The 22,421-nt window shown below is 53.7% G+C and overlaps 8 protein-coding genes across 8 annotated transcripts; 5 read left to right on the top strand and 3 right to left on the bottom strand.

Moving 5' to 3' along the window:
• Nucleotides 1–660: 660 nt before the first annotated feature.
• Nucleotides 661–1,398, bottom strand: CABS01_03152 (uncharacterized protein; the record flags this gene model as incomplete). Its single annotated transcript, XM_060536529.1, has 2 exons — nucleotides 661–799; nucleotides 857–1,398. The coding sequence occupies 2 exons, from the start codon at nucleotides 1,396–1,398 to the stop codon at nucleotides 661–663; spliced, it is 681 nt and encodes a 226-aa protein (XP_060392448.1).
• Nucleotides 1,399–4,699: 3,301 nt separating this feature from the next.
• CABS01_03151 (uncharacterized protein) lies at nucleotides 4,700–5,029 on the top strand (the record flags this gene model as incomplete). The annotated part of the gene is made up of 1 exon (XM_060536528.1): nucleotides 4,700–5,029. One exon carries the CDS (start codon nucleotides 4,700–4,702, stop codon nucleotides 5,027–5,029), a length of 330 nt encoding a protein of 109 aa, XP_060392447.1.
• A 3,645-nt stretch (nucleotides 5,030–8,674) lies between these two features.
• Nucleotides 8,675–10,306, top strand: CABS01_03150 (phosphatidylinositol N-acetylglucosaminyltransferase; the record flags this gene model as incomplete). Its single annotated transcript, XM_060536527.1, has 1 exon — nucleotides 8,675–10,306. The coding sequence occupies one exon, from the start codon at nucleotides 8,675–8,677 to the stop codon at nucleotides 10,304–10,306; it is 1,632 nt and encodes a 543-aa protein (XP_060392446.1).
• A 126-nt stretch (nucleotides 10,307–10,432) lies between these two features.
• On the bottom strand, nucleotides 10,433–11,355 carry CABS01_03149 (uncharacterized protein; the record flags this gene model as incomplete). The annotated part of the gene is made up of 2 exons (XM_060536526.1): nucleotides 10,433–10,886; nucleotides 10,943–11,355. The coding sequence occupies 2 exons, from the start codon at nucleotides 11,353–11,355 to the stop codon at nucleotides 10,433–10,435; spliced, it is 867 nt and encodes a 288-aa protein (XP_060392445.1).
• Nucleotides 11,356–12,025: 670 nt separating this feature from the next.
• On the top strand, nucleotides 12,026–12,709 carry CABS01_03148 (uncharacterized protein; the record flags this gene model as incomplete). The annotated part of the gene is made up of 1 exon (XM_060536525.1): nucleotides 12,026–12,709. One exon carries the CDS (start codon nucleotides 12,026–12,028, stop codon nucleotides 12,707–12,709), a length of 684 nt encoding a protein of 227 aa, XP_060392444.1.
• A 423-nt stretch (nucleotides 12,710–13,132) lies between these two features.
• CABS01_03147 (heterokaryon incompatibility protein) lies at nucleotides 13,133–14,509 on the top strand (the record flags this gene model as incomplete). Its single annotated transcript, XM_060536524.1, has 1 exon — nucleotides 13,133–14,509. One exon carries the CDS (start codon nucleotides 13,133–13,135, stop codon nucleotides 14,507–14,509), a length of 1,377 nt encoding a protein of 458 aa, XP_060392443.1.
• Nucleotides 14,510–16,042: 1,533 nt separating this feature from the next.
• Nucleotides 16,043–16,679, bottom strand: CABS01_03146 (ubiquitin-conjugating enzyme E2 35; the record flags this gene model as incomplete). The annotated part of the gene is made up of 4 exons (XM_060536523.1): nucleotides 16,043–16,221; nucleotides 16,288–16,419; nucleotides 16,478–16,566; nucleotides 16,627–16,679. The coding sequence occupies 4 exons, from the start codon at nucleotides 16,677–16,679 to the stop codon at nucleotides 16,043–16,045; spliced, it is 453 nt and encodes a 150-aa protein (XP_060392442.1).
• Nucleotides 16,680–17,471: 792 nt separating this feature from the next.
• Nucleotides 17,472–22,156, top strand: CABS01_03145 (WD repeat-containing protein; the record flags this gene model as incomplete). Its single annotated transcript, XM_060536522.1, has 2 exons — nucleotides 17,472–17,629; nucleotides 17,689–22,156. The coding sequence occupies 2 exons, from the start codon at nucleotides 17,472–17,474 to the stop codon at nucleotides 22,154–22,156; spliced, it is 4,626 nt and encodes a 1,541-aa protein (XP_060392441.1).
• Between the last annotated feature and the right edge of the window lie 265 nt (nucleotides 22,157–22,421).

The following is a 22,421-nucleotide window of genomic DNA, read 5'->3' as shown; positions in this document are numbered from 1 at the left end:
GGGCCGCAATAGCCGCTATCTCATCACCAGTCACCTTATCATACGCCGGGAAGGTGGGCTGGAGCACTTCATCTGACTGCGTGACAAGGTTCTACTTCAACTACAATTCTTGCATGTGCAATTCCGAGAATACTGGCTTTCGAGGCGGTATTCGAGATACAGATATGGTGCGGGCATAGTACTGTGGAACGTCCCCTTCGCTCACCGCAACAGATACACGAGACCCATTTCTCAACCGTGCCTCATAGTTTGAGGTTATGGTAGTAGGTTGCAAGACTTCGGATTAAGTAGATCAGTCCATCCAAGCTTGGAGATCCTGGTTCCTCTTCGGTGTTCCGCAACTCACCGACGCCGTCTCAAACTCAGAGCCGCCCTCTTGTCGTGAAGTTTCAACGTCCTTGTGATTGTCCTGGCCACTTCCTTGCCGCACTCAAAGTTCACAGAGGTGAGAGGGTACAGATAGGTTGATTGTTTATGAGTTTTTCTTGTTTTTTAATTCATGCCGTTAACCAGCGCCGCGCTCAATACTAGTAAGAAGATGGTATCGCAATGTCTAGTAATCACATTAAAGTAGTCCGTAAGTCCTGAGACTCGTAGGTGTTGTTGTTTTCGTTTTTTCTTTTTTCGTTTCCCTTCCTGGGTTAAACCATTTGCATAGAATCACGGTCTCGGTTCTTCGGCATCCTGCTCCTCCTCGTCATGGTAAGGCATCGAGTCACATCGGAACGATGGTGTTTTGCACGCCTTCTCGTCCACCTCTAGCCGGATCACTCCTTGCGGGTCATAGTGCTGGCGTACTCTGCGTTCTCTGTTAGTCGATTGCACTTTGATAGCTAATTGATGCATGTGAACTCACCCTTGGAAGGTAGTACCGACAAACTCCAGCACCAAAAGGACGAGAACGAGGGCAATGACGGCGCCGAGAACAATCAGATCGGGGTGCTGCTCAAAGATCCTCATTGTCGGCCGGGTGATTTGCTTCCAGGACGGCAGGCGACCAGAAGGCAGCAGCTCCGCCAGGCCATCCTTGAGCGACATTGGCGTAATCGTCTCGGGGGTTCCGTCACCCACAACGTCCACCACTCTGTCCTTGCCGTGAGGTGCTGGGTGCCTTGACAGGGATTGGAGGTAGCTGGTTTTCAGAGGCCGCGGTGCGGCGAGAACGATTGACGGGGGCATGTCCTCGGATGGTGTTACTGGCTCGTTGTTGAACTCGGTTTCGATGTCATAGACGTCAGAGATGGGCCGTGTGCGGTGCATAGACACGCGTGTTACCCTCGTCAGACGACGTGCCTCGGTCTTGACGTGTGAGACCATATCTGAAATGGTTGATGGGACGGGAGCAGCCAAGCCGAACTGGGTGAAACCCAGGGCGAAGAGTAGTGATGAAGGCTTCATTTTCTTTGCTGATTAGGGTTGGTAATTGGTGATTGTGATGTATACAAGAGTTGGTGTTTTGATGCGCGAAGAGATTCCGTCTTTGTCGTCGTGTCTTGTCTCAGTCCTGTTTGTCGAGGGTTTAGATGATGTCCAGGTATGCTCGACTGGTAAGTCTGTTTCCCACGATGTCCGTCGATGTCGAAGTAGTTCCAGCCACAAAGAAAGCCTCCTGGTTCCTTTTCTTTGCCTTTCCTCCAACGAAGCAGGTCGTCTGAGTTGATGCGACTAGCCTGTTGACTTGTGCTGGATGTGTGCTCCAAGTACTACTGCGTCTGTAACGATTACACCAATATTCTCAAGCCAAGGCGGTGTTCGGCAATGTACGATGATTGTAAACGACCAGTAGGGGAGGTGGCAGTTCAAGGTGGAGGGCAGTGGTGTTGTATTAAGATGCTTGAATGGGTGCGGGGTGTGCCGAGACGTGAAGGGATATATGTCCAGGTCTGGGCAAGCCGATTTATTAGAGGAAAAGAGATCCGGTGACAGCGGCAGAGCAACCAGAGACAAGTCGAGGCGCGAAACCGAGCGCAGAAAAGTCAGCGTAATGGAGGGCGGGAAAGCTCGCAGGCGAGTGAAACAAAACAAGTAACGGGCTCTGGTGTGTTCCCAAGTTATGAGGAATGAAGAAGATGGGACGGGGCGACTAATGGAAGATGTGAGACCCGGGGGCAGCGAGGAGGACCGGAAGGATAGACGGCTGAGAGCAGAACGGAAGAGGTAGGTGTTCGTGGGATTTGACGTGCCAAGGCGAGCGAGGTCTGAAAGTAATATAGGAAGAATAAGAGACACCCTCGACTCGTCCGGAGTGAGGAGAGATGGGGTCTGATCAGAAATGGGACTGGGTATCCGTGAGTAGCTGCAAGTATGTTTGTGCAGGAGACAAGAGGCATGGGGCGGGTGAGGTGGTAATGTTATTATGTATGATCCAGAGCAGAGAGACAGAGAAAGGAGAGCAAACCCAACCTTTTACGCATTGGGATTAACATGACATTAGCCTCACCCAAGACGGCGGCGTTTCTGTTCGCACCTTTTGGCCCTCGCTCCGTCTTCTCTCGAGAGAGACCTAGCCAGCCCACTGCAGCCAGCCATCAAGGGCCCAGGGCCATGCTCGTCCTCCTTGTCTAAGTCTCTCTCAGATCCCCTCTGGTCTGCTCTCTGCTTTCCCTCATAAAAAGCGGGTGCTGGGGGACCGGCCGCTGTCCCCCCTCTGCCTTCGGGCGGCAGGCCAGGACCAGGATCTAGGCTCAGCCAGGGATGCAGGGATGGTCTGGACCCTGTGGGCTGCGGTGCACCCTGTTTAATGCAGCAAGCGGGTGTCTCGATTCAAACATGGTCGGCCGCAAGCTTCTTTTCTCTCCTGGACCTCGCCAGGGCCTGTCCTGTCCATTCGTACCTCAGCATAGCAGCATGCCTACTGTGGTGACTCTGGTGAGGAGGTGCGCCCAGGATCGTTTGTCTTTAAGCTCCGGCCCCCAGTGTGAAGAAGCAAGGGCGACTGGCGAGTGATTTGCTGCTGCGCTCTCTCCGAAATGGACAGATGGGATGGGATGGGATAGGCACGCACGGAACGGCAGCGGCAGCGGCACACTCGAATGATGACTGACTCTGGAGGCCTGTAACAAGAACGAGGAGAGAGCCTGCCGAGTAGCCGATCTCGAGCGCTGTGTTCTGGCGATCTTCGTTTCTTTGCATAGAGTTGATAGGCCCGCGGGCCTTGCGGCTCTGGTTCTTGTCTGCATTCTTTTCGGTACCCGGTTTGCTCGGCCCCCTCCATCATCCATCATCGGTGAAAAATGAAAAAGTGAGATGCGACATGGAGGGCCACCTCAAAGCACGACTCCATAATCATGAGCAGCTCGGTTTCCAAATCTTTTCTCCTGTATCCCGATTTAGGATCGAACGACGAGGAGCCAAGGTGGACGCGGGGGTGAGCTGGATCGTCTGCACTACCACCTCGCCCAAACCCAAAAGGCGCGTTAGTTGGCGGGTTACTGCGTAGCAGGCAGGCAGGTTTGGTGAGGTCCCCTGGATTTTCCCTTCCGCTGCGGATTGCCCATGCCTTTCGGGGGTTCTGCAGACCATAGGGCACCAACCCACACGATTATTGCCAGGGATGGTCAGTGTTTGCACGGGCAGCTCAAGGGGCCGCGGGATTCGAGGGACGCGAGAATATGGAGAAGGAGACATACTACGCAGACAGACTTGAATGCGAGAATGAGACTGCCCAACAACCTGGCAGAATCCCAGAGACTCCAGACTCCAGAGTGCAAATACCTGAAGAGGAGGTAATCCTTGCCAGTAGATCTCATGTGTCACGGCCGAAGGCCGGACGGGGGGTTCCATGCGTAGATTTGCTTGTCGACCGAGGTTGAGAAGAGACGAAAGAGACGAAAGACATGAAAGACAAAAAAGGCGCCTCCCTATGGAGTCTGTATGGATTCCAATTGGCATGTCAGGGGAAAGACTCGACGGTTGCCGTCACAGGCTGCGGGAGCGAAGCCAGGTTGTTAAGTCAAGCTTCCACTCCGTTGTCTCGTCTAATTTTGCCAATGGTCGAAAGAGGAGGGGGGACAGGCAGGAGAAGTGCAGGAAAGTAACATCGAGAGCGAACGAACAAAGCAAGCTATTGAAGCTGAGAATGCAAGCCCGCATCTGCTCTGGGCCTGCGTCTGGTCAGCCCAACATCTGTACGGAATACTTGGTGTAAGCGATGCCCCCATCTCGACGGCACATTGGCCGATTGTGTGCTGTGATTCGTGGGTGCGCTTTCCCAGCTGTGCTTCCCCCAATGATTCCCACCTTCCCTGCAATAGTTGCTATTGAGGCTGCAGCTTCTCTCGCAAGCACGACAGCTTAAGGTACCTTAATTACCTACTCCATGGCAGGACCAACGGTTACCTTCCGTACTTGCCCACCTCAGTTTACCTCAGGTATTTTGCGAGATAGGTAAGGTAGGTACCGCTAAATGCACACTTTGTAGTTTGTACCTTGGTCTGTCCGAATATTCGTACCGGAGGAAGTGACCTGGGCTTCTCTTTCCCACTTCTCACATCTCACGGCGCCACAGGAAGAAAAGGAAGAGAATCAAGCTTTCCTCGAGTGATCCCTCGCAGCTTGGCCAACCCCCCCAGTGCCCCCGTCTGGATCCTCTGTGCCCCTCAGCTCTCATTTCCCACCTTCTGCCCGTCCACAATTGCCAACGGGAGCACGTGGGCAAAGTTAACCCTGTGCGAGTCTTGACTCTCTACTTTCTGAAGAGATGGCAGCGATCAAAGCCCACCAGGAGCCTTGCCTTTCTTGGCGATTCCAAGACGTACGAGAGAGCGAATCACATAATACCACCCCCCCGTCACAACCGGACTTCCCACAGTGTCCTCTCTCCAGCTCCCTGACTATTAAGTCTTTGCACCCAAAATATCGTCGCCTCCAGCCGCAGCCCACCGGCACCCATCCCATTGAATCTCGCGGAGAGAAAAGAAACGACCAGGAAAAGCGAAGAGAAATGAAAAAAGACGAGCACACAAATCATCCCCCTTGCTCTGCCGCAGCTGAAGGAGATACCCGTCACCTATCGAGACCACAGAGATGAAGAAGACGGAACCCAGTCGACAATCGTCTTCCAAGCCACAATAATGGACACTGACTATTCGGCTTATTTTTCCTCCATGATCCCCAGGTAATAGACTAATAGTCCATGTTCACGGCACGCTTTCCCACGGAAATGGGTCCATGGAATTGCGCACGGCACGCGGGATTCCGCCTCTCCTCTACGGATAAAGCTATGGACTATAGCGCGCTTTACACCTGCCTGTCCGCGGTCACCGTCCTTGTCGATGGCCTACTCAGCGAATCAGTTATCGTCTTCCATCGTATGCCGATGGCCCCTGTCGATTTGGCGTGTCTAGGATGCTTAGTCAAGCCTCCGTCCAGCCAGCCAGTTCTCACGATGCTTGGCGCTTCCGTGGCTGCAGTCCTCGTACAGACGAAATTGCACCCAGCTGCGCCCTATACCACGGATATGCACGCAGCACGCTGCACAAGACGGCCATCCAACCAGCGCCAAGACACTGCCTCTTCCCCCCCCCCCCCCCCAAAAAAAAAATAATCAAAAAAAAAAAAAAAAAAAAAAGAAGAGAGCATGTCAGCAACACTTCAATCGTCAGCAATGATCTTCTCAGTTCATGCAATCATCGAGTTGCCCTGGGGCTGGGACGGCAAAAGTTCCAAATCAACTTAGACTCTACCAACGCCAGAGACACCATCATGACAACACCAGCCAACGCCTAATGCGACGGTTTCTCTGTCCAATGCCAGGTGAGAATTGGCGCCAAAGCCAAATCGCAGCTGGCGAACCCAAGCAATGGATCTACGCCAAGGATCCACTGATTAGCGCTCCGGTTCCATTGCTTGGACTTCTTTTTTTGAAATCACCACACCACAGGCGCGGCAGATGCCGACATAGCTTCTGCCAGCCGCTATCAAATACCTAGTGTGCACATTCGCCATTTTGGTTGCAATGTAGTGACTGAAGACACCGCGGAGCTGTCTCTCTTCTTTGGGACCATGGCCGGCTCGTCGCCAGGGTCACAATCACAGGGTGACCGCAACCAAACGGAGCAAGCATTGACGAAGGAGAAACATGAAATCCCCGTCCTGGGAAGTTGGAGCCTGCCTCCTAGGGAGTTTTGCGACAGTGTGGACTGTTTCGTTCCATTGCAACCGAGGCCCACATCGGCAGCAACTGCGAAACCCGCTTCTTCTTGCCCTCCATGGTGAGGTTGTCTGAACGTCAAAACGGTTTCAACAGATGCTCTCAGACCAGCCCACCGTCCATGGGCACGCAAAAGCACGGGATGCCATGGGAATGAGACTTTGATGGACCCCGAACCCGCATACCTCTTGCTTTGCCAAGCCCGTCCGGCAAGACTTGCAACAGGAAAGCAACGTTTCTAACCAAGGAGGTCGAGCCGAATTGTCGCAGATGGCCCGCTCGTTGATGTCATGTTGCTCTCTTCTCGTGCCTAGGTTTGGAGGAAAAGGGGAAATGGATCGTCGATGCCAGCCCCGACTCACTCAGAATCGTCCCATCGAGCTGATGGTGAGGCTATTCGCACTAGTACCGCCGAAACGTCAGTAGGTACCTCGAGCCCCTTGGGCCAGAGTCAGATCTGAGCTGGTCTCACTGCCCAAAGACACTCCCAGCAGCACCCACTGCCTGGCCACCTATCAGTAGTATCGCCCAGCAAAGGGCAGCGTGGGCGCTCTTCCGGTCGGCCCGCTAAAGTTCCAAAATAAGCAGTCCCTTCTAGGCGAACTATCAGTCTTCACAGCGCCCACAGGGCATGCCTGCCATCGCTGCAGCCTGCCACACTCCCGGCCTAGTCCCTGTAGGGCGCGCCGAAGAGTCTGGACCACAGGGCCTTGACCATGCCAACGCGGAGGGGCGCATGGCACGGGAAGGGGCCCAGAAGATTGGTAAGAGCACCAAAAGGGGGACAGACGATGGACAGTGTGACAGCCTACCTGTATCCGTATGGATCTAGGAATCGCCGACGAGCACACGACCACTAAACCACCAAAGCGATGCAGGATAATGTCGCCATTGACCGGCTATGGGGTGAAGGGAATATCCATTCAGCCCTCAGGAACGCAGCATGAGGGTCGATTCCAGTGGGACAGCCAATCAGCCAAGGGATAAGCAACGAACAAGCTTTGTGCCGGTGCGGGCCTCCCTGCAAAGAAATTCGGGGCCATCTAGGCAGACAGGAATGAGACTGCCCGGCTTCAAAATGCTTCTGGAATTGCTCTTCGTATTCCCCCGGGCACAAGGGTTTGGCGGGGAACGGTGTTGCCGGTGATATCCTTTGAGCAAAGGCAGGCGGTGCAGGACATGGCGAGGTGGGACTCCGCAAAGAGGCCCCGTTTCTCTCGGAAATCGGGCACCTGTCGAGCGGATGCTAGTGCACCGCTAGCCCCGTGGTCAGGTCACTACAGTATAGTAGGTGTGCTGTCGTTGGACTGGTGTTGGACCGTGGTGGTGGTGTTCAGAATCCGGGGCTTGGAATGCCGCGGGTCGCGATTCTGAACGCATTCGGATGCATTGTTGACAGTGGTGCCTGGTGTCTTTGCATCGCCACGGAAAGTTAGGAACGACGACAGTTCCCTTTCTTGGGGTTCCATGGGTCATGGACGCGCAAGCTACCGTGGTATTTGGGTTTCCAGGAGGATGGGAAAGTCTCCGAGAGCTGGGTTGTCGTGTGTCGAGAAGGGGGCCGCGGATCGTTAGTGGTTCATGACGGGAGCTGCGTGTCCACGACAGCGTCATGAAGAAGACGGTTAACTTGGTTTTAGCTTCTGGGTAAGGCGAACGCGGACGCGGACGCGGATGTAGACGCAATCCGTGGCAGGGTTGTACATAGTAGGCATGCATCTATTCCTTCCCATGATCCGTCTACGATCTGTCCGCGTATCCATGAAGCTTAGACTACTGCAGACGATACTTTGGACAACAACCTTTACCTTTGCAAGTTCGGTGATGGTTCCGAGACTCTACTAGGTACGTACAGAGTACGGAACGACAGATAGTCTACTCGGACAAAAGAAGAATTAAGCTTGAAGTAGCAACTGTGGTTGGACGGACGGGATATTTCCCAGATTTACTACCCTCCATTTTGAAATCATCTTGAGGCAATACCTAGCAATGCGGAGTAGATGCGCATTCAGAATCCAGCTGCAGCAGTAGACACACCTTTCCCTTGATGGATTGCGGAAGACGCTTCTTTCGGCCACCGATCAGTCTAACTATCCTTCGTATGAATTTTTTTTTTCTTTAGAGTTACCGAATCCAGCGACTTGGTCCGGGCGATGCACCCTTGTCGAAATCGACTGACTCGGCGTCCCTTCCCCACCAATGTCCTTTCCCCGTCCGTGCACGCACCCTTTTTTTTGTGTCGTTCTTGACTCCTTCCTAGAGTGCCTTCCCTGGCGTGGCCTGGCCCCTCTTGGCACTTTCTTTCACTTCCTCTGCCACTGCCACTGCCTTCCTGGCGCGCATTCTCCGTGGCTCCAATCAACTTGGTCTGCAGCCTTGCGCCGACTTCAGTCCATTCGCGATCGCGAGGCTGAGAAAGGTCTGGGTCAAACGCCTCAAACAATCATCACCAACACGCCCCATTGAGTCCTGGTACTCTTGTCGTTCCTTCACACTGAGGCCCTCAAGGGCAAGCCGCGCCTCATGTCCCCGACAACACCAACGGACTTTGGCTCCTTCCCCCCGCCCCTCACCCGCTCCTCCACCCTCCCGACGGCCCTCAGCACCGGCACCACAAACAGCAGCACGAACAACAGCACCACAAACTTCCACCAGCAGCGCCAGGACAGATCCCGCCTCGCTCCCGAAGATGCCTTCCTAGCGACATCCCCGCCACGCCGACCCGTGCCCTCCTTCCCCGATGTGTCCACCCTCGGCGCAGACCACCGCGCCGCCCGCGCACGCCTCCGCCACAATGCTGCCTCTGCAGTCGCTGGAAGCCACCGCTCCCGCTCTCGCCGGAGTCGCAAGCGGACCTGGAAGAAGCTCATGTGGGTGAAACAGAGCTACCCGGACAACTACACGGACCAAAACACCTTTCTCGAGAGCCTCCAGCGCAACCCGCGCCTGCAGCCCTACGACTTTTGGCCCCTTGTCGCCGACTCGACGGTGATTGTCCAGCATGTCTGCTCCGTCATCCTCTTCATCGTCTGCTTCGTCCTAATATCCCAGGAACGCGTGTCACCCGTGTCCATTGTGTCGTTCAGCAGCATGGCGACGTTCTTGGGGTGGCTGCTGTGGGAGCGCTGGGAGGCCGACGAGGAGCGGAAAGAACTGGGTCTGGCGGGCGGCGGCAGCAGCAGTGCCACGGCCGCGGGGCGGAGATTGGAGCCGAGTCGAAGGACGGGGAGTATGAGGCAGCGGAGCCCGCCGCTGCATGACGATGGTAGTGCCGCCGCGGCTTCGTCCACGGCTACGACGGCCACGAGCTCCGCGACGAATTTGTCGAGTACCGCTGGCGCAGAGCGGCCTCGTCTGGCGCGGCATTCGCATTCCGCCTCTGCGAGCTCCCTCATTTCTTCCACGTCGGCGACCTCGCAGTCCGTCTACCGCCGCTACAGCCAAGAAGTCAACAGCAGCATGCCTCTCCCGCGGCGATCCTCTTTCCCTCTGCCAGGCGACGACAACAGCCGCCTCAACCAGCGTCTCAGCACCGTCAAGAGCGCTATCCTCATCTACTCCACTCTTCTCGGCCTCTCCCCCATCCTCAAATCTCTCACAAAATCGACCTCGAGCGACAGTATTTGGGCCATGTCCTTTTGGCTCCTGACCATCAACATCTTCTTCTTCGACTACTCGGGCGGCGTCCGCGTCAACATCCCCGCCTCGCTATCCACCAACGCGGCGCTCATGGCCTCAACGGTGCTCGCTTCGCGGCTGCCGTCCACGGGTCAGGTCTTCAGCCTCACGCTTTTCAGCATCGAGGTCTTTGGGCTGTTCCCCGTATTTCGGCGGTACGCGAGGCACCGGAGCTGGGGGTACCACTATGCCATGACGGTGTTTCTCGTGCTTGGCGCGGGTGCCGGTGTCGGAGTTATCGTGGGTGACAATGGCAGTGGTGTTGCAGCCGGTAGTTGTGCCGGTATGGGGATATCCTGCTGGCCTTGGAAGGGCGCCGTCGCGGGCATGGTCGTCAGCGTGCTCATCTCCGCGATTGCGATGGGCGGGTGTAGTTGGTGGCTGATTGGGTTGCAAAAGTACAAGAACGAGATTTATGGGCCGTGGGATCCGGCAAGGCCTATCATTATGAGTCGACGGCTTTGGGATGATGGGTAAGGTAGTAGGCATTTATGAGCACGTAGTGTAAAGTAATTTGATGAGAGATGTTTTGGAAAAAGTTGAATCATGATATTGCGGAGAAGTGATGTTGAGACTGGCTAATGAGTGTGTGCTACTGGAATTCTATGGCTTCGCGAGATATTGCAGCTCTTGGACCTCCTCGTCGCCACCCTTTGACTTTACTTCTGCGGCGTTGCGAGGTAGGCTGCTATCCGACGCCGTCACTTTTTCCAACTCCCGAGTCTCTGGACTTTCACTCGACATTTTGGCGATACATGCTGCGCATAAACCCCAGAAAAGGAGATAGACGAAGACCCCGCACATCGCCAAGTCAGTGTCGGAGAGATACGCCTCGATGCCGTCCCCGGTGCCGCTCCCGGCGCTGCTCCTGTTGCTGTCCCTGGTGCTTCCTCCGGCGCCGTCGTAGTCACAATCATCAGTGAATATGGTCTCGCCGGCCGCAGACCTCCTCTTCAGTTCGGAGAGAATCTTGCCTCTGCTGACCATACGCTCCGTGATGACGTTCAGGGCATTCACTGAGATGAGAGCCGATGATTCTCTCGGTAGGCGTGACTCGCTCTGTCTATCAGATCCTCCCGGAGAATGCCGAGGGCATTTAATTGAGATTCAAACCGTTGCGACCGTCGGGAGAGCTCCTTCCTATCTTCCTCGTCCTTGAGCTTTTTGGCGTCGAGAGACGACGTTATCGATGATGAGGAGGACGCTCTCCGCTGTGACGGTGTAGGTTGGAATGCCGATGTGAAGCTCGAGGATGCGGCTGTCGCTGGTATGATTTTCGGCCACGGACATTGATGCGGGAGGGAGAAGAGCGGTTTCGGTCGCGATGTGCGCGGGGGGCCGTCGCGGAGGCTGTAGCGGATGTACCTGTCGATGTCTGGGTGTACGACTTTGGCGCGGAGGGTAGATGTGTTTGAGAAGAGGCGGGTGTGTGGCGGTGCTGTGGTTGTGGTTGTGAAGGGTGATGGTCTTGTGATTATTCTGCGGAGGTGCCTCCGGAGAGTGTGGAGGAGGGTTTGGGAGGCCATTGTTCTGGTTTGGTATGAGGCGGTGATTTTTGTTCTTGTCGTGTTCGAGTTGTGGTTGAAGTTGTCGAGGATGATGTCTGATATATTACTTACGCGGGAAAAGTCTTGTGGTCATGAGGGATGGTAAAGTATGTGACGGAGAGGGCATGAGCCTCAGACTGTTGAGATGGTCGTCAAGGTTTTTTGGTATACCTTGATATCACCAGAGCCATCCCTTTTATATGACTCAATTTTGCCGCCATTTACATTTCTACCGTATCAAGTAATGAAACTTGTATCGCAAACTGTGCGAATATGATCTTGCGCTGTTTCTAGTTCTGCGTGAACGAGTGTTTTTCCGTGGCTCCCATGAAGTCTCGCAATGTGATATGAGGTTTTGATCCATCTATATATAGAAGAGCGATGTAAAGCAGTCGAGGACCTTGTCAACTCTACCAGAGATAGGGATGTTATGGAAATGTGTGGAAATAAGGCGGGAGCGGAAGCTGGACTCAACGTTCTATCTCCGAATTATCTTGTCTGGTGGTTTAGAAAGGGGGACTTCCGCCTTGAGATGAACTCGCAGTTTTTATCGTGTTAGCTATGTTACTGAAGGAATCAATTACAAGCTACACCGACATCTCAAACCAGCCAATACCTTCAAAGGTCAACACCATCGACGATCAACATCATGTTCAACACTATCCTACAAACAACACCGCGGCTTTACAGTCACTTGGCTACCAGCCGAATGATCTTGCATGAACTCCAGACTCGGTCCAGTACCGCACGAACTGTGGGACTACACAATCGTCGCCTCATCAATGTCACCCAGGCACTCTCAAACCCTATCCAATCAGCGCAAGAGATCCTTGAGTCCTCCATAAACTGTAACCAAAGCAGATACGGCAGTCCCCACCAAGACAACCCATTCCAAGGCTTCATACGGGGTCCAAGGAAAACCAAGGGGGTTTACAGATATGAAGCGCCCAATAGAAAACAACAAGTAACATCTCCGACCACCTTCAAGTCATACCTATCATCCTTCGGCACTTTCAGGGGTCTCTTCACGCATGTCGTTGAGATTCTGGACAACCCGAGAGAATACGCAATCAACCGGTGGACAGATCGGGGGGAGAAGATCGAAAGGCTACCGGAAGACCATGGCGAGATTGTGGAACGTCTTCAGGCTGTCGAAAGGCATCAAAGATTTCACTCTTATATGGCATACTGCGTTGTGAGTGGGGTTGTGCTCGCGACTGCTCTTTCGCTTCTTGTGGCGTTTGCTGCCAGCGAGATCAGAGACAAGGGAAATAGGATAAATAGTGATGGTGGATCTGAGCAAAAGACGGAGAAGCCCTCTACCGAGCATTAAGATGGTCATACCACAAGAATATACAAATGGAGTTGAGAGATGACTTAGAAACACATCGGGCAAGCTAATAGAAGGGATCATGGCTTGAGCAGACACCAACGCTGGCGTGCAGAATAGATACCCTACAATATCATTAAGGACGACCAACTCCCGCCTCTGTTACATCGCGAGGCATTGCAGAGATTCAAAAACCAGGTCAAAAATAACGTGACTGGATGTCTAGTGCTTACACTAATGTTGCTTTGTACGCTGAACTACGTACATGTCAACATGCAGGTCATGTGGCTGTGACACATCCCTCCCCAGTTGAAGTAGAAATCATGCAGCCTGATTTGCGAACTCTTAATCGTCCCTTCACTTCCTTAACCTAAAACATACGTAGTTGATTCAACCTCTTCTGCTCTGTTGCACCATCTTGAAGCTATGAATGCGTCACTGGCGGACTACCAGTACAAGGCTCTTTCAACAATCGACTCCATACGCCTCCTCAGCATTTCGCGAGACAACCATCATCCTCACGGACTCTGCCTCTCGCTGAAAGAGGTCAGCTTGGATGATGAACCAATATTTGCCGCGCTCTCTTACACTTGGCAGCTACCCAAGTATGGCAACTCTGAACAGACCCTGGAGCCAGGGCCAGGAATGACGTTTGAGGTAGTCTGCGACGGCAGATCGATGAAGATATCTGAGAATCTATTCAACTTCCTCTGTACCATCCTCGAGTTCCGATGCCTAGCAAAGGCTGGCGCGGACGAACCTTCCTCCACGACTCCGAAATGTCCGCCCAAAGTCAAGTCCGCGCTGGAAACAATGCCACTGTGGATAGACGCGTTCTGCATCGACCAGGCCAACAACAAGGAAAAGAGACATCAAGTGCTCCTTATGCACCGCATCTACAGTGCCGCGCAAAATGTTCTTGTGTGGCTAGGGCTCTCGGAGCCTGATCCCGAGGTTCAGTGGATCCACGACAAGTTTGTCCCTCGTCTATCTCGGGCACTGAGGAAGCCGGAGTCTGTAAAGGCCCAATTGTACAAGGACCCTTACTGCAGGAAACCTGAAGTTCTCGATCTTTTGGGGCCCGACACATGTTCCAGATGGGGAACGTCATGGTTCATTCTTGCAAAGTTCCTTGGGGAAAATCGCTGGTTCGATCGCGGTTGGGTCGTTCAGGAAATTGCTTTGGCAGATCCAGCTCAAACACATATCATGTGTGGAAAAGTTGTCTTGAGTTGGAAGCGCCTCGGTGCATTCGTGCAGTTTCTCCATGAGTCTCGATGGAGCCACTCCCTGGAAACACACATCGAACGGTCGTTCGAACATGTTAAACTATTCCCCAATGGTCAAGCCCTGTCCAAGCCGCAAAGTCCTACCAGTAGGCATCTTGGCATCGGAGGTGGTCTACACAAGATTAACGGAGTCCGCAATCTGCTAAGCGAACTTGTGTTCTACACGGGAAACGAAAGCTGGAGCATGAGATCGGGGCCCGCATGGCTCGCATGTGCCAGTGTCATCATTTCCACTCTCCGCTCCTTTCACTTTGGGGATGACCGCGATCATATCCCCAAGGAGTCTCGAGCCCTATCATTCCTGACTACGATCAAAGCGTGGAGGATGTCTTCACATCTGTCGCTGCGTGCTTTCTCGAACGGCTTCCATTACTATCAGAACTCAGACATATCGGAAAGGAGAAGACCCGCCGTTACACAGCCTTACCGTCGTGGGTACCTGATTATTCGGTACCAAATGCGTCGAAAACGGATCGCCACAACCGATATGGTGGGTTACCTCAGACCGAGGTAACTCTCAAAGTCCTAGGACGGTGCGAGGGAGAAATATGGTCGCGCGAACTGAGAAGGCCTTCTATCATTGGACAAAAGCTTGTTTTGCATGGCATGAAGATAGGTACGATATTGAGCAAAGTCCATGAGCACTTTATTCCAGAGTCTAGTTACGAGATGGCATTGACGATGGTTGGTTACTTTCGAACCAGACCATTTGAGGCTCTGTCAACCTCAACTGAACCTGTGGGACAGATTAGCAGCAGCAGTTCTGAACGAATGTTTAGAGCTCTACGCATTGCATCTGGAGCCCCTTGTGTCCGATTGCGGTCTTGATAAGTCACACAGAGTCGAATATTACGTTCCGGGACGGCGAGAGTTTGTGCACACACGACTCAACGGGTCCGAGGCGGGGCATTTCATTCGCAAAGAGATCTTTGCGTGGGTTGAACGGTTCCAGATTCTTGGCTTTCCTCATTTCCCTCGTTTGTGTGTAGACCAACAAGTCTGGGAAGAGCTTGATAACGAATGTTTCTATCGTACTTCTCGACAGGCTTTCGGGCTGGGCTCTCATTTTGCAATGGAGCATGACCAAATTTGGTTCGCAGAAGGTGCTTCTGTTCCTTTCATTCTACGAGAAGTTACACCTGCTCCGGAGACTGGCAAAGGGGGTACTCAACCTCGAGTATTCCGCTATATTGGAGACATCGAGCTCTCTGATTTTGATGTCTACTCTAGCGAGTTGACTTCTGAACGGCACACACTAGAATATGAGGAGATCAACATTATATGAAGCAGGAGCTAGAATGTCAACACCTCGATTAAACAAGTGAAATAAGAACATAACTGATCAGTTCTGATTTACCTAGCCCCATTTTCAACACAGTGAGATAGATATATAGTACAAGACCACTAACCAACCCTCTGTTATTAAGAGCACGATAGAGCAAAAGCAAAAGTGATTGCGTCGAGGGGGAATCGAACCCCCGGCTCCCCGACGCTGCTGAATGGCAACGGAGAATTTTACCACTAAACCATCGACGCGGCTGGGAGTTTCGATGCCATAGGTTGTACTTGAAGCATTCCTCAATCATGCTGTCTCTCAATCTGGAGAAGAGAAGTGCTTGGTCATCCGACTTTGTCGACGTGAGCTAAGAGGATATATCGTCTTCGGCAAGACTTGTAGCCAAACGGGCTGCTTCGGCCTGAAGTCGGATTACACTCACAAACACACCATGCGATGAAAGCAATCCTTCTCATTGTTGAAAGTCGTAAAGGCATAATGCATGGGTCCTCCCGTGAAACCAGAAAAGCTGACCGCAATGCCATATCTCAAGATTGCAACTCCAGGTCCTGAAACGTCCAAATCAGCCCCCGCTCTACAAAGTCAAAGACAGCAGGAGGGCTGTATCGTCTCTGCAGCATCCGCCTCAAAATCGGTCTAGGGAAAGTGTGTTTGCATTGGCTCTTGCCGTAGCTGTTCCTCCACGCGCCGTCGTCTGCCTTTTCTTCCTAAGCGCAGCATAGCCTCCCGCTTCCTCCAGTGTTTCCTCCTCTATTTGGGCACAGCGAATTTCGTGGTCCACTCTTTGGCCGTCGCGATGGCGGCCTGCTCGTCCTCCTTCCAGCTCTTCGCGACGTCGGCGGCGAGGGGGTCGTCGGGGTTGGGGGCGCCGAGGAGGGCCTGGATTGAGAGGAGAATAGTGCGGATCTGGAGGGCAGGGGACCAGTTGTCTAAACGAAGGTTTCTTTGTCAGCCGTCCTGCGTCAAACCTCCATTGTTCGTGTACTGCTACTCACTCTTCAGAACATCGAGACAGATGCGGCCCAGCTTGTCGACATTCGGGTGGAAGATCTTGGTAAGGAAGCGAATCTTGGGGGGAGTCATGGGGTAGTCGTCGGGAAGGAAGAGCTCGAGCTTGAAGACACCGCCTGTAATACCTCTTAGTTCTTTCCTATCCAGTCAACTTTCCGTAAATGTATTGCGCACCTTCATACGGAGATTGTGTAGGTCCGTGAATTTCGACATCGAAGTAGCGGAGGTTGTCCTCGTGAGGGACGGCACTGATTCCGGGTACCCTTTGAAGCGGTCTTTGTTAGCAAAACATCGAGATGTCGCTAGCTAGGCAGGAGACTTACGGCTCAGCCATGAGACGCTCCGTCTCCTTCACAATACGCTTAGGCAAAGCCATGCTGGGCGACAAATGCTCTGGAGATTGTTCGAGGGTGAGGGAGGAAAGGTATGGTGTCTGAGCTTCCTCTAGAAACCGAAGTTCAAGGCCAAGAAGCTGATGGCGGGGTTAAGCGAGTGGTGAATGAGATGGAGCTTCCTTGATTTCAACTCGCCGGGGAAGGAAGAAAGGTCGCAAACTAAATCGCAATCGGATACTCGGGATATCGGTTTGGAGCGGCGGCGACGAAGGTGACGAGTAGGCGGAACTGGTGGAGTGTTTCGAAAGGCAACCTTTGGGTATGGTGGGCATGTGCTTGGGAAAGCCTTGCTTGGGATTGCCCCGCGGGAGGGACCAGAAGCATGACACACTCCAGGCCTGGCTCGACGCTGTCCCGATAACAGTAAAAGGGTGGAGACTGACGGTGGTGTTAGCGAGCTATCATTGGCCTAGAGGTCCTGGCGGGGAGTAAGTACACAACTGCAGACTTGCTGCACGAAGGTACATTATTCCGATTGTGGGTCCCCGACTGTCATCCCGTCCATCCACAAGCGTCCGCCCAGGATGCTCAGCGATGGATGCACCTGATCCCGTCGCGTGCATCAGCCTCTGAGCCTCAACTAAAGACCCTCGATATCAAGTTGCGATATTCCATCCAATCAAGACATCTCATCAGTCAAAGAGCAACTATCAGAGCAGCCTACATTGCGGAAGAACTCTCCCATTGTCGCGTGCTATCGGATCATGGCAAAGACATAGCGCCTACAGATGCCTTTCTGAGGCATCTCTCTCATCTGAGCCAAAACCGCCATCATGCCGCACTTCGACCAGCTTGATGCGCCGAAGAAGGGCAAGCCGATCAAGTCAGCCTTCGACAGCGAGAGCTTTGATGCGGATGGCACGATTCACGTCGCCGGTCTAGTAGGATCGGCGACGATAGCTCCTTCTCAGAGAGATGTTGCCTTAGCATCGTGAGTGAACTTGTTGTGAGGCTTCCGAGCCACTGAACCCCAGCTGACACATCCATTAGACCCGAAGGTTTATCCATTATTGATTTGGACTCACCTTACAATCCTCCTCGTCGACTCAGCAGTCATGGCTCCCCTTGGCTTGTCACTGATGTCCAATGGTCGCCCTTTGCCGTTCGCGACTACTGGGTCGTGTCCACTGCCAATCATCGCGCGCTTGTATGGAACCTCAACTTGAGAGATGACTCGACATCGGGGGCCATTGAGCACTCACTTCAAGGCCACAGCAGAGCCATCACCGATATCAACTGGTCCGCCCACCACCCCGACCAGCTCGCTTCGTGTGCTGTCGATGGTTACGTCCACTGCTGGGATCTCAGACGCCCGAGACAGCCTGTCCTTACTTTCTGCGATTGGTTTGCCGGCGCCACGCAAGTCAAGTACAACCGCCAGGACCCGCACATCCTGGCTTCATCTCACGACAGGTGGTTACACATTTGGGACGAAAGACGACCAAGCGAGCCCCTGAAATCAATCGGCGCACACACCTCAAAGATCTACGGGATTGATTGGAATCGGACAACGTCAACCAAGATTGTTACTTGCTCTTTGGATAAGCACATCAAGTTTTGGGACTATGCGAGCGATCAAGATGTCCCGGATCGCGTTATACGTACCGAGTTCCCGGTGTGGCGCGCTCGTCATACCCCTTTTGGCCAGGGGCTCCTTGCGATGCCTCAGAACGAACCAGGCGACCTGTACCTGTACGACTGGCGAACACCTCCCAAGGACCCTGAGGAAGGGCCGACTGAGCCAGTAGCAGTATTTCCTGGCCACGGCAACCACAAGGCCAAGGAGTTCTTGTGGAGAAGTAGAGGGAGCATCACCGAAGATGCGCTAGATAACAGAGACTTCCAGCTCGTCTCTTGGGGAGAGGATAATGAGCTGCGCCTGCAGCAAGTCGACCCGTCTATTCTCGAGTCTGTGGGATATGTCAAGGGGATGGCGGCCAACAAGAATGTCGTCCTCACACGCAAAGGCGCTGCCTACAAAACTTTCCGAACGGTTGAGGACACAGTCAGCCGAGACAGGAGGAGTGCCACAATGAGCGATCCCCGTAATAGCGCGCAATACCGTCAGAGTGCTCTGACTATGGGTATGCGGTCTGGGCCGACAACCTATTCCAAACTTGGTGCGGCTTGGAAGGGCTCATCAATGAAAGCCAAAAGCACTTCCAGAGAGATGGATCGTAGCCAGGCACATATCGGCTGGATGAAGGGAATCATGATGAACAAGCGCAAGACATCTACAGACAGCCCTAGAAGGGCAGATTCAAAGGACTCTAGCATGTTCAGCCCAGGTTACATGGATGATGACAAGTGGGGAGAACCAGAGACTATCCAGGAAGAGTTTCTCCGCATCAGCATGCAGCTTCCCAAGGTCAAATGGGAGCACATCGACATGGATAACTTGACGCTCAACGCATCCCTCAATGGCCCGTGGGGCGCCAACAGCGACCCCATCTTCATAAAAGTTACAGTCGACATACCATCTAACTATCCTAAAGCCAAAGCACCAAGATTCTACATTGAGAAGACCGGCTTCATGTCAGACAAGACGCATCGGAAGATCGAGCACGAAATTCATGAGCTTTGCCAACAGTTTCTGGAGCGAAAGCAGAATTGCCTGGATGTTGCTTTCTCTTATCTGTTAGGCGAGATCGACCTGGCGGCGAGCACAAATTTCTTCAAGAATGTGAAGGATCTTGACGATCCATTAGACGGCCTTGGTTCCGAGAGCTCTAGCGAAGACGAGAACGATATCCCGGCCGGCGGTTCCGCATCCATGTCTCAAGAATTGCCTCCGAACGCAGAGGCCGAAAGCACCTTGGCACCAAACAACAGGCCTACAATTCCACCCTTGCCACGGTTCTGCGGTGCCCGGTTTTCCAATGACGGGAGGCTGGTGTGCTTCTTCCCAACCAAGGAAGAAAAGGCAAGGGCATTGCTATTCACGCCGGCAGAACCCATGCGGGAGAGGTCAAAAGGGGAGCCTGTATTCGCCGGTTTCGGCCGTCTTGCGCATGATTCTCCGCCTGGAAAGCGATATGGTAACGACGAGATGTCCGCTACAGACGAGCAGTCCGACTCTGATGTCTCCACCGGTTCATCCTCTTCGAGTGACTCGGAATCAACATCTATCAACAAGATGAGCCTATGGTATCAGCCCCGACATCGTTTCAAGCGAACTTGGAGTGACAATCGCTCTGTTCGATCAAGCGGTGGCGGCACGGGAGTGGGAACCGGAACCGGCACAGGATCGCTTAGAAGGCGACCAGGCGCAAAATCGAAGAACGTCGTCTCCCTCCACGACTTATCGGATATTCTGCCTGCGAAGAAGGAATTCGCAGAAGATTATGCTATATTTGGGGATGGTGCTGAGGTCTGCGAGCACAATGCACAGGTCGCAGAGAAGCATGGCTGCCAAGATCTGGTAGATGTCTGGCGCTACCTCTCACTGATTCTTCGCCGAGATATCCCACTGGAATTGTCAAACATGGACCGTCACCAAAACTCCATTCTGATCATAGCCAGAGACGCTCTTGCGCGATTCCGTCACGAGGGTTCGCCGGTTACCAAGACGATTAATGGCAAAGACACTGCTGACTTCAACGGGAGAGTGAAGTGGGGCAATCATCCGCTAGCGAGGGATTTCATCAGCGATCTCTTTGATTACTTTGAGAAGACTGCAGATATCCAGATGCTAGCTATGTTGTCCTGCATCTTTAGTGAAGCATTCACCGAAGACAGTGTTGCCTACGCCGAATCGCACCTCACGCAGCCAGACACACCGCTGCCGATGAAGACTCCGGCATTTTCACTCGATTACTTCCCCACGGATGCATCTCTTTGGACTTACAACACCAGGAGTCAGACAAATTCAGCCATCACCACGCCTAGAACATTGCACACACCAATCCGATACTCTGGGTCACAAGGTTCTGCTGAAGAAATGCTTTGGACTGGGGACCCAGGCTCAAACTCTTACTCGTGCGGCGAGACACCGCCACCAAGGGGTAAGGAATATCTCGGGGAGGGGGATCAAACGCCAAGTCTCTCCACGTCGCCCAGTGGAAGGACGCTGTCGAGAGCCAACTCGGGTCTGACCTCGAGCTTCGCTATCAATTTTCCTCGACCCTTCAGCGGTGTTGCAACGGGGACAACGACCGCAGCATCATCGCCGCCTAACCATGGTCGTAAGAGACCGAGTCCAGCGGAGACCATATTGAGCACCCTCGCCCCCAGTGCACCTGGTGCTGTCACTTGGGGAGGCTCCACCATCATGGGCGACTCGGGCACGGCTCGCACCTCCCTCTCGGACGACGAGGTTTACCGCGACGATCTATTCTCCATGGTACCTATCGGAGTGTCTGTCCATATGGAGGATCAGACCATATTCGATGACGACGGGTGGATGACCACGCCGCTTCTAGAGGCGAACCGCGCTGACATGTACGCCACGTATCGCTATGTCTACGCCGAGATTCTACAAATGTGGAACCAGCCTCTGGCTCGCCTGGAGATTATGAAGTTCAACGTGCTTCAGCAAGACCAGGGAGGGACTGGCTCGATTGACGATTTCCAAGACACCTACAGTATCGCCGATACTTCGACAACAATCCAGCAGCATCACCACGATCAACAGCACCAGAGCCATCAGACCCAGCATCACCAGCAGCAACCGCACAATACCTCCCCGATTCTCCTCGGGAAGAAGGAGCAACTCCAAGCCCTCGTCGCCTCCGGCCGCGGTCTCGACGTTACCGGCGTATGCCGCGTCCACGAGACCCAGCTCGAGCCTCTGAAATACACTTCCGCCTCCGCGACTCGCTCCGGCGGCGCCGTCGGTGCGTGTGATCGCTGCCGCCGCCCGCAGTACCAGCTCCTCTGCGTATACTGCCGCGAGCCCGTCGACGCCCTGTACCCGCCGTGTCTAGGCTGCGGCTGCGCCTTCCACGAGGCATGTCTCGCGGAGTGGCATGCCGCCGGCGAGGTTACCTGTCCTGCTGGCGACGAGTGTAACTGCGTAGAAGAGGCGTCGAGCGGGCAGGTCGAGTCGTGGGCTGCCATGATGGGCGCGCTGAGGAAGGGTCAACAGCCAGCCTCAGGCGTTTCTTCTGCTCCCTCAGGAGGCGTCATGGGTCGCGGATTCGTGCTGCCGCCGCCTACTATCGAGGAGCCTGATGACGAGGAGGTTGAAAGGGGCGACTGGGAGAGCGTAGCGAGTTCCGCGGGGATCCCTAGCCGGATGCAAGGGGGAGGAGCGGGTAGCGGTGCGGTTATGAGCGCCGCGCGGATCAGTCTGGGGAATAGACTTAAGAAGTCTGCGGGCGATACCGCGGCTGCTTGGTCCCGCGCTTCTAGTTTGAGAAAGGGTAGGGGTGGTCATCCCGGAGCTGGTGTCGGACCTGGTTCTGGACTGGGCAGCGGGAACGGGGCTGCTGGTGGGACTTGGAGGAGCGCGAAATGATTTGGATGTATGATTCTAGTGGACTTTTGTATTATTGTTGTGAGCGACGGGTGTTTGTATGAATACCAAGATGATTTCAAAGAGAGCATTGAAGTCCTCAGCTAATATTATTGATGCCGTGGCCTCGTAACGGATCAGCCATGGGATACTGAGCTGATCGCTTAGCCAAGAATCATTGTGAAGAATATGCGAGTGGAACGAGTCAGATTGAATCACTTTGGAAAGATGTCTGGCTTTGAGGATGGTCCGCGGGGTGCGTGACATT

The sequence above is a fragment of the Colletotrichum abscissum genome (assembly GCF_030869225.1).
Source record: "Colletotrichum abscissum strain IMI 504890 chromosome Unknown Scaffold_6.1, whole genome shotgun sequence".
NCBI lineage: Eukaryota > Fungi > Ascomycota > Sordariomycetes > Glomerellales > Glomerellaceae > Colletotrichum > Colletotrichum abscissum.
The sequence above is the reverse complement of the archived record's forward strand: the minus strand, read 5'-3'. Positions and strand labels throughout refer to the sequence as shown.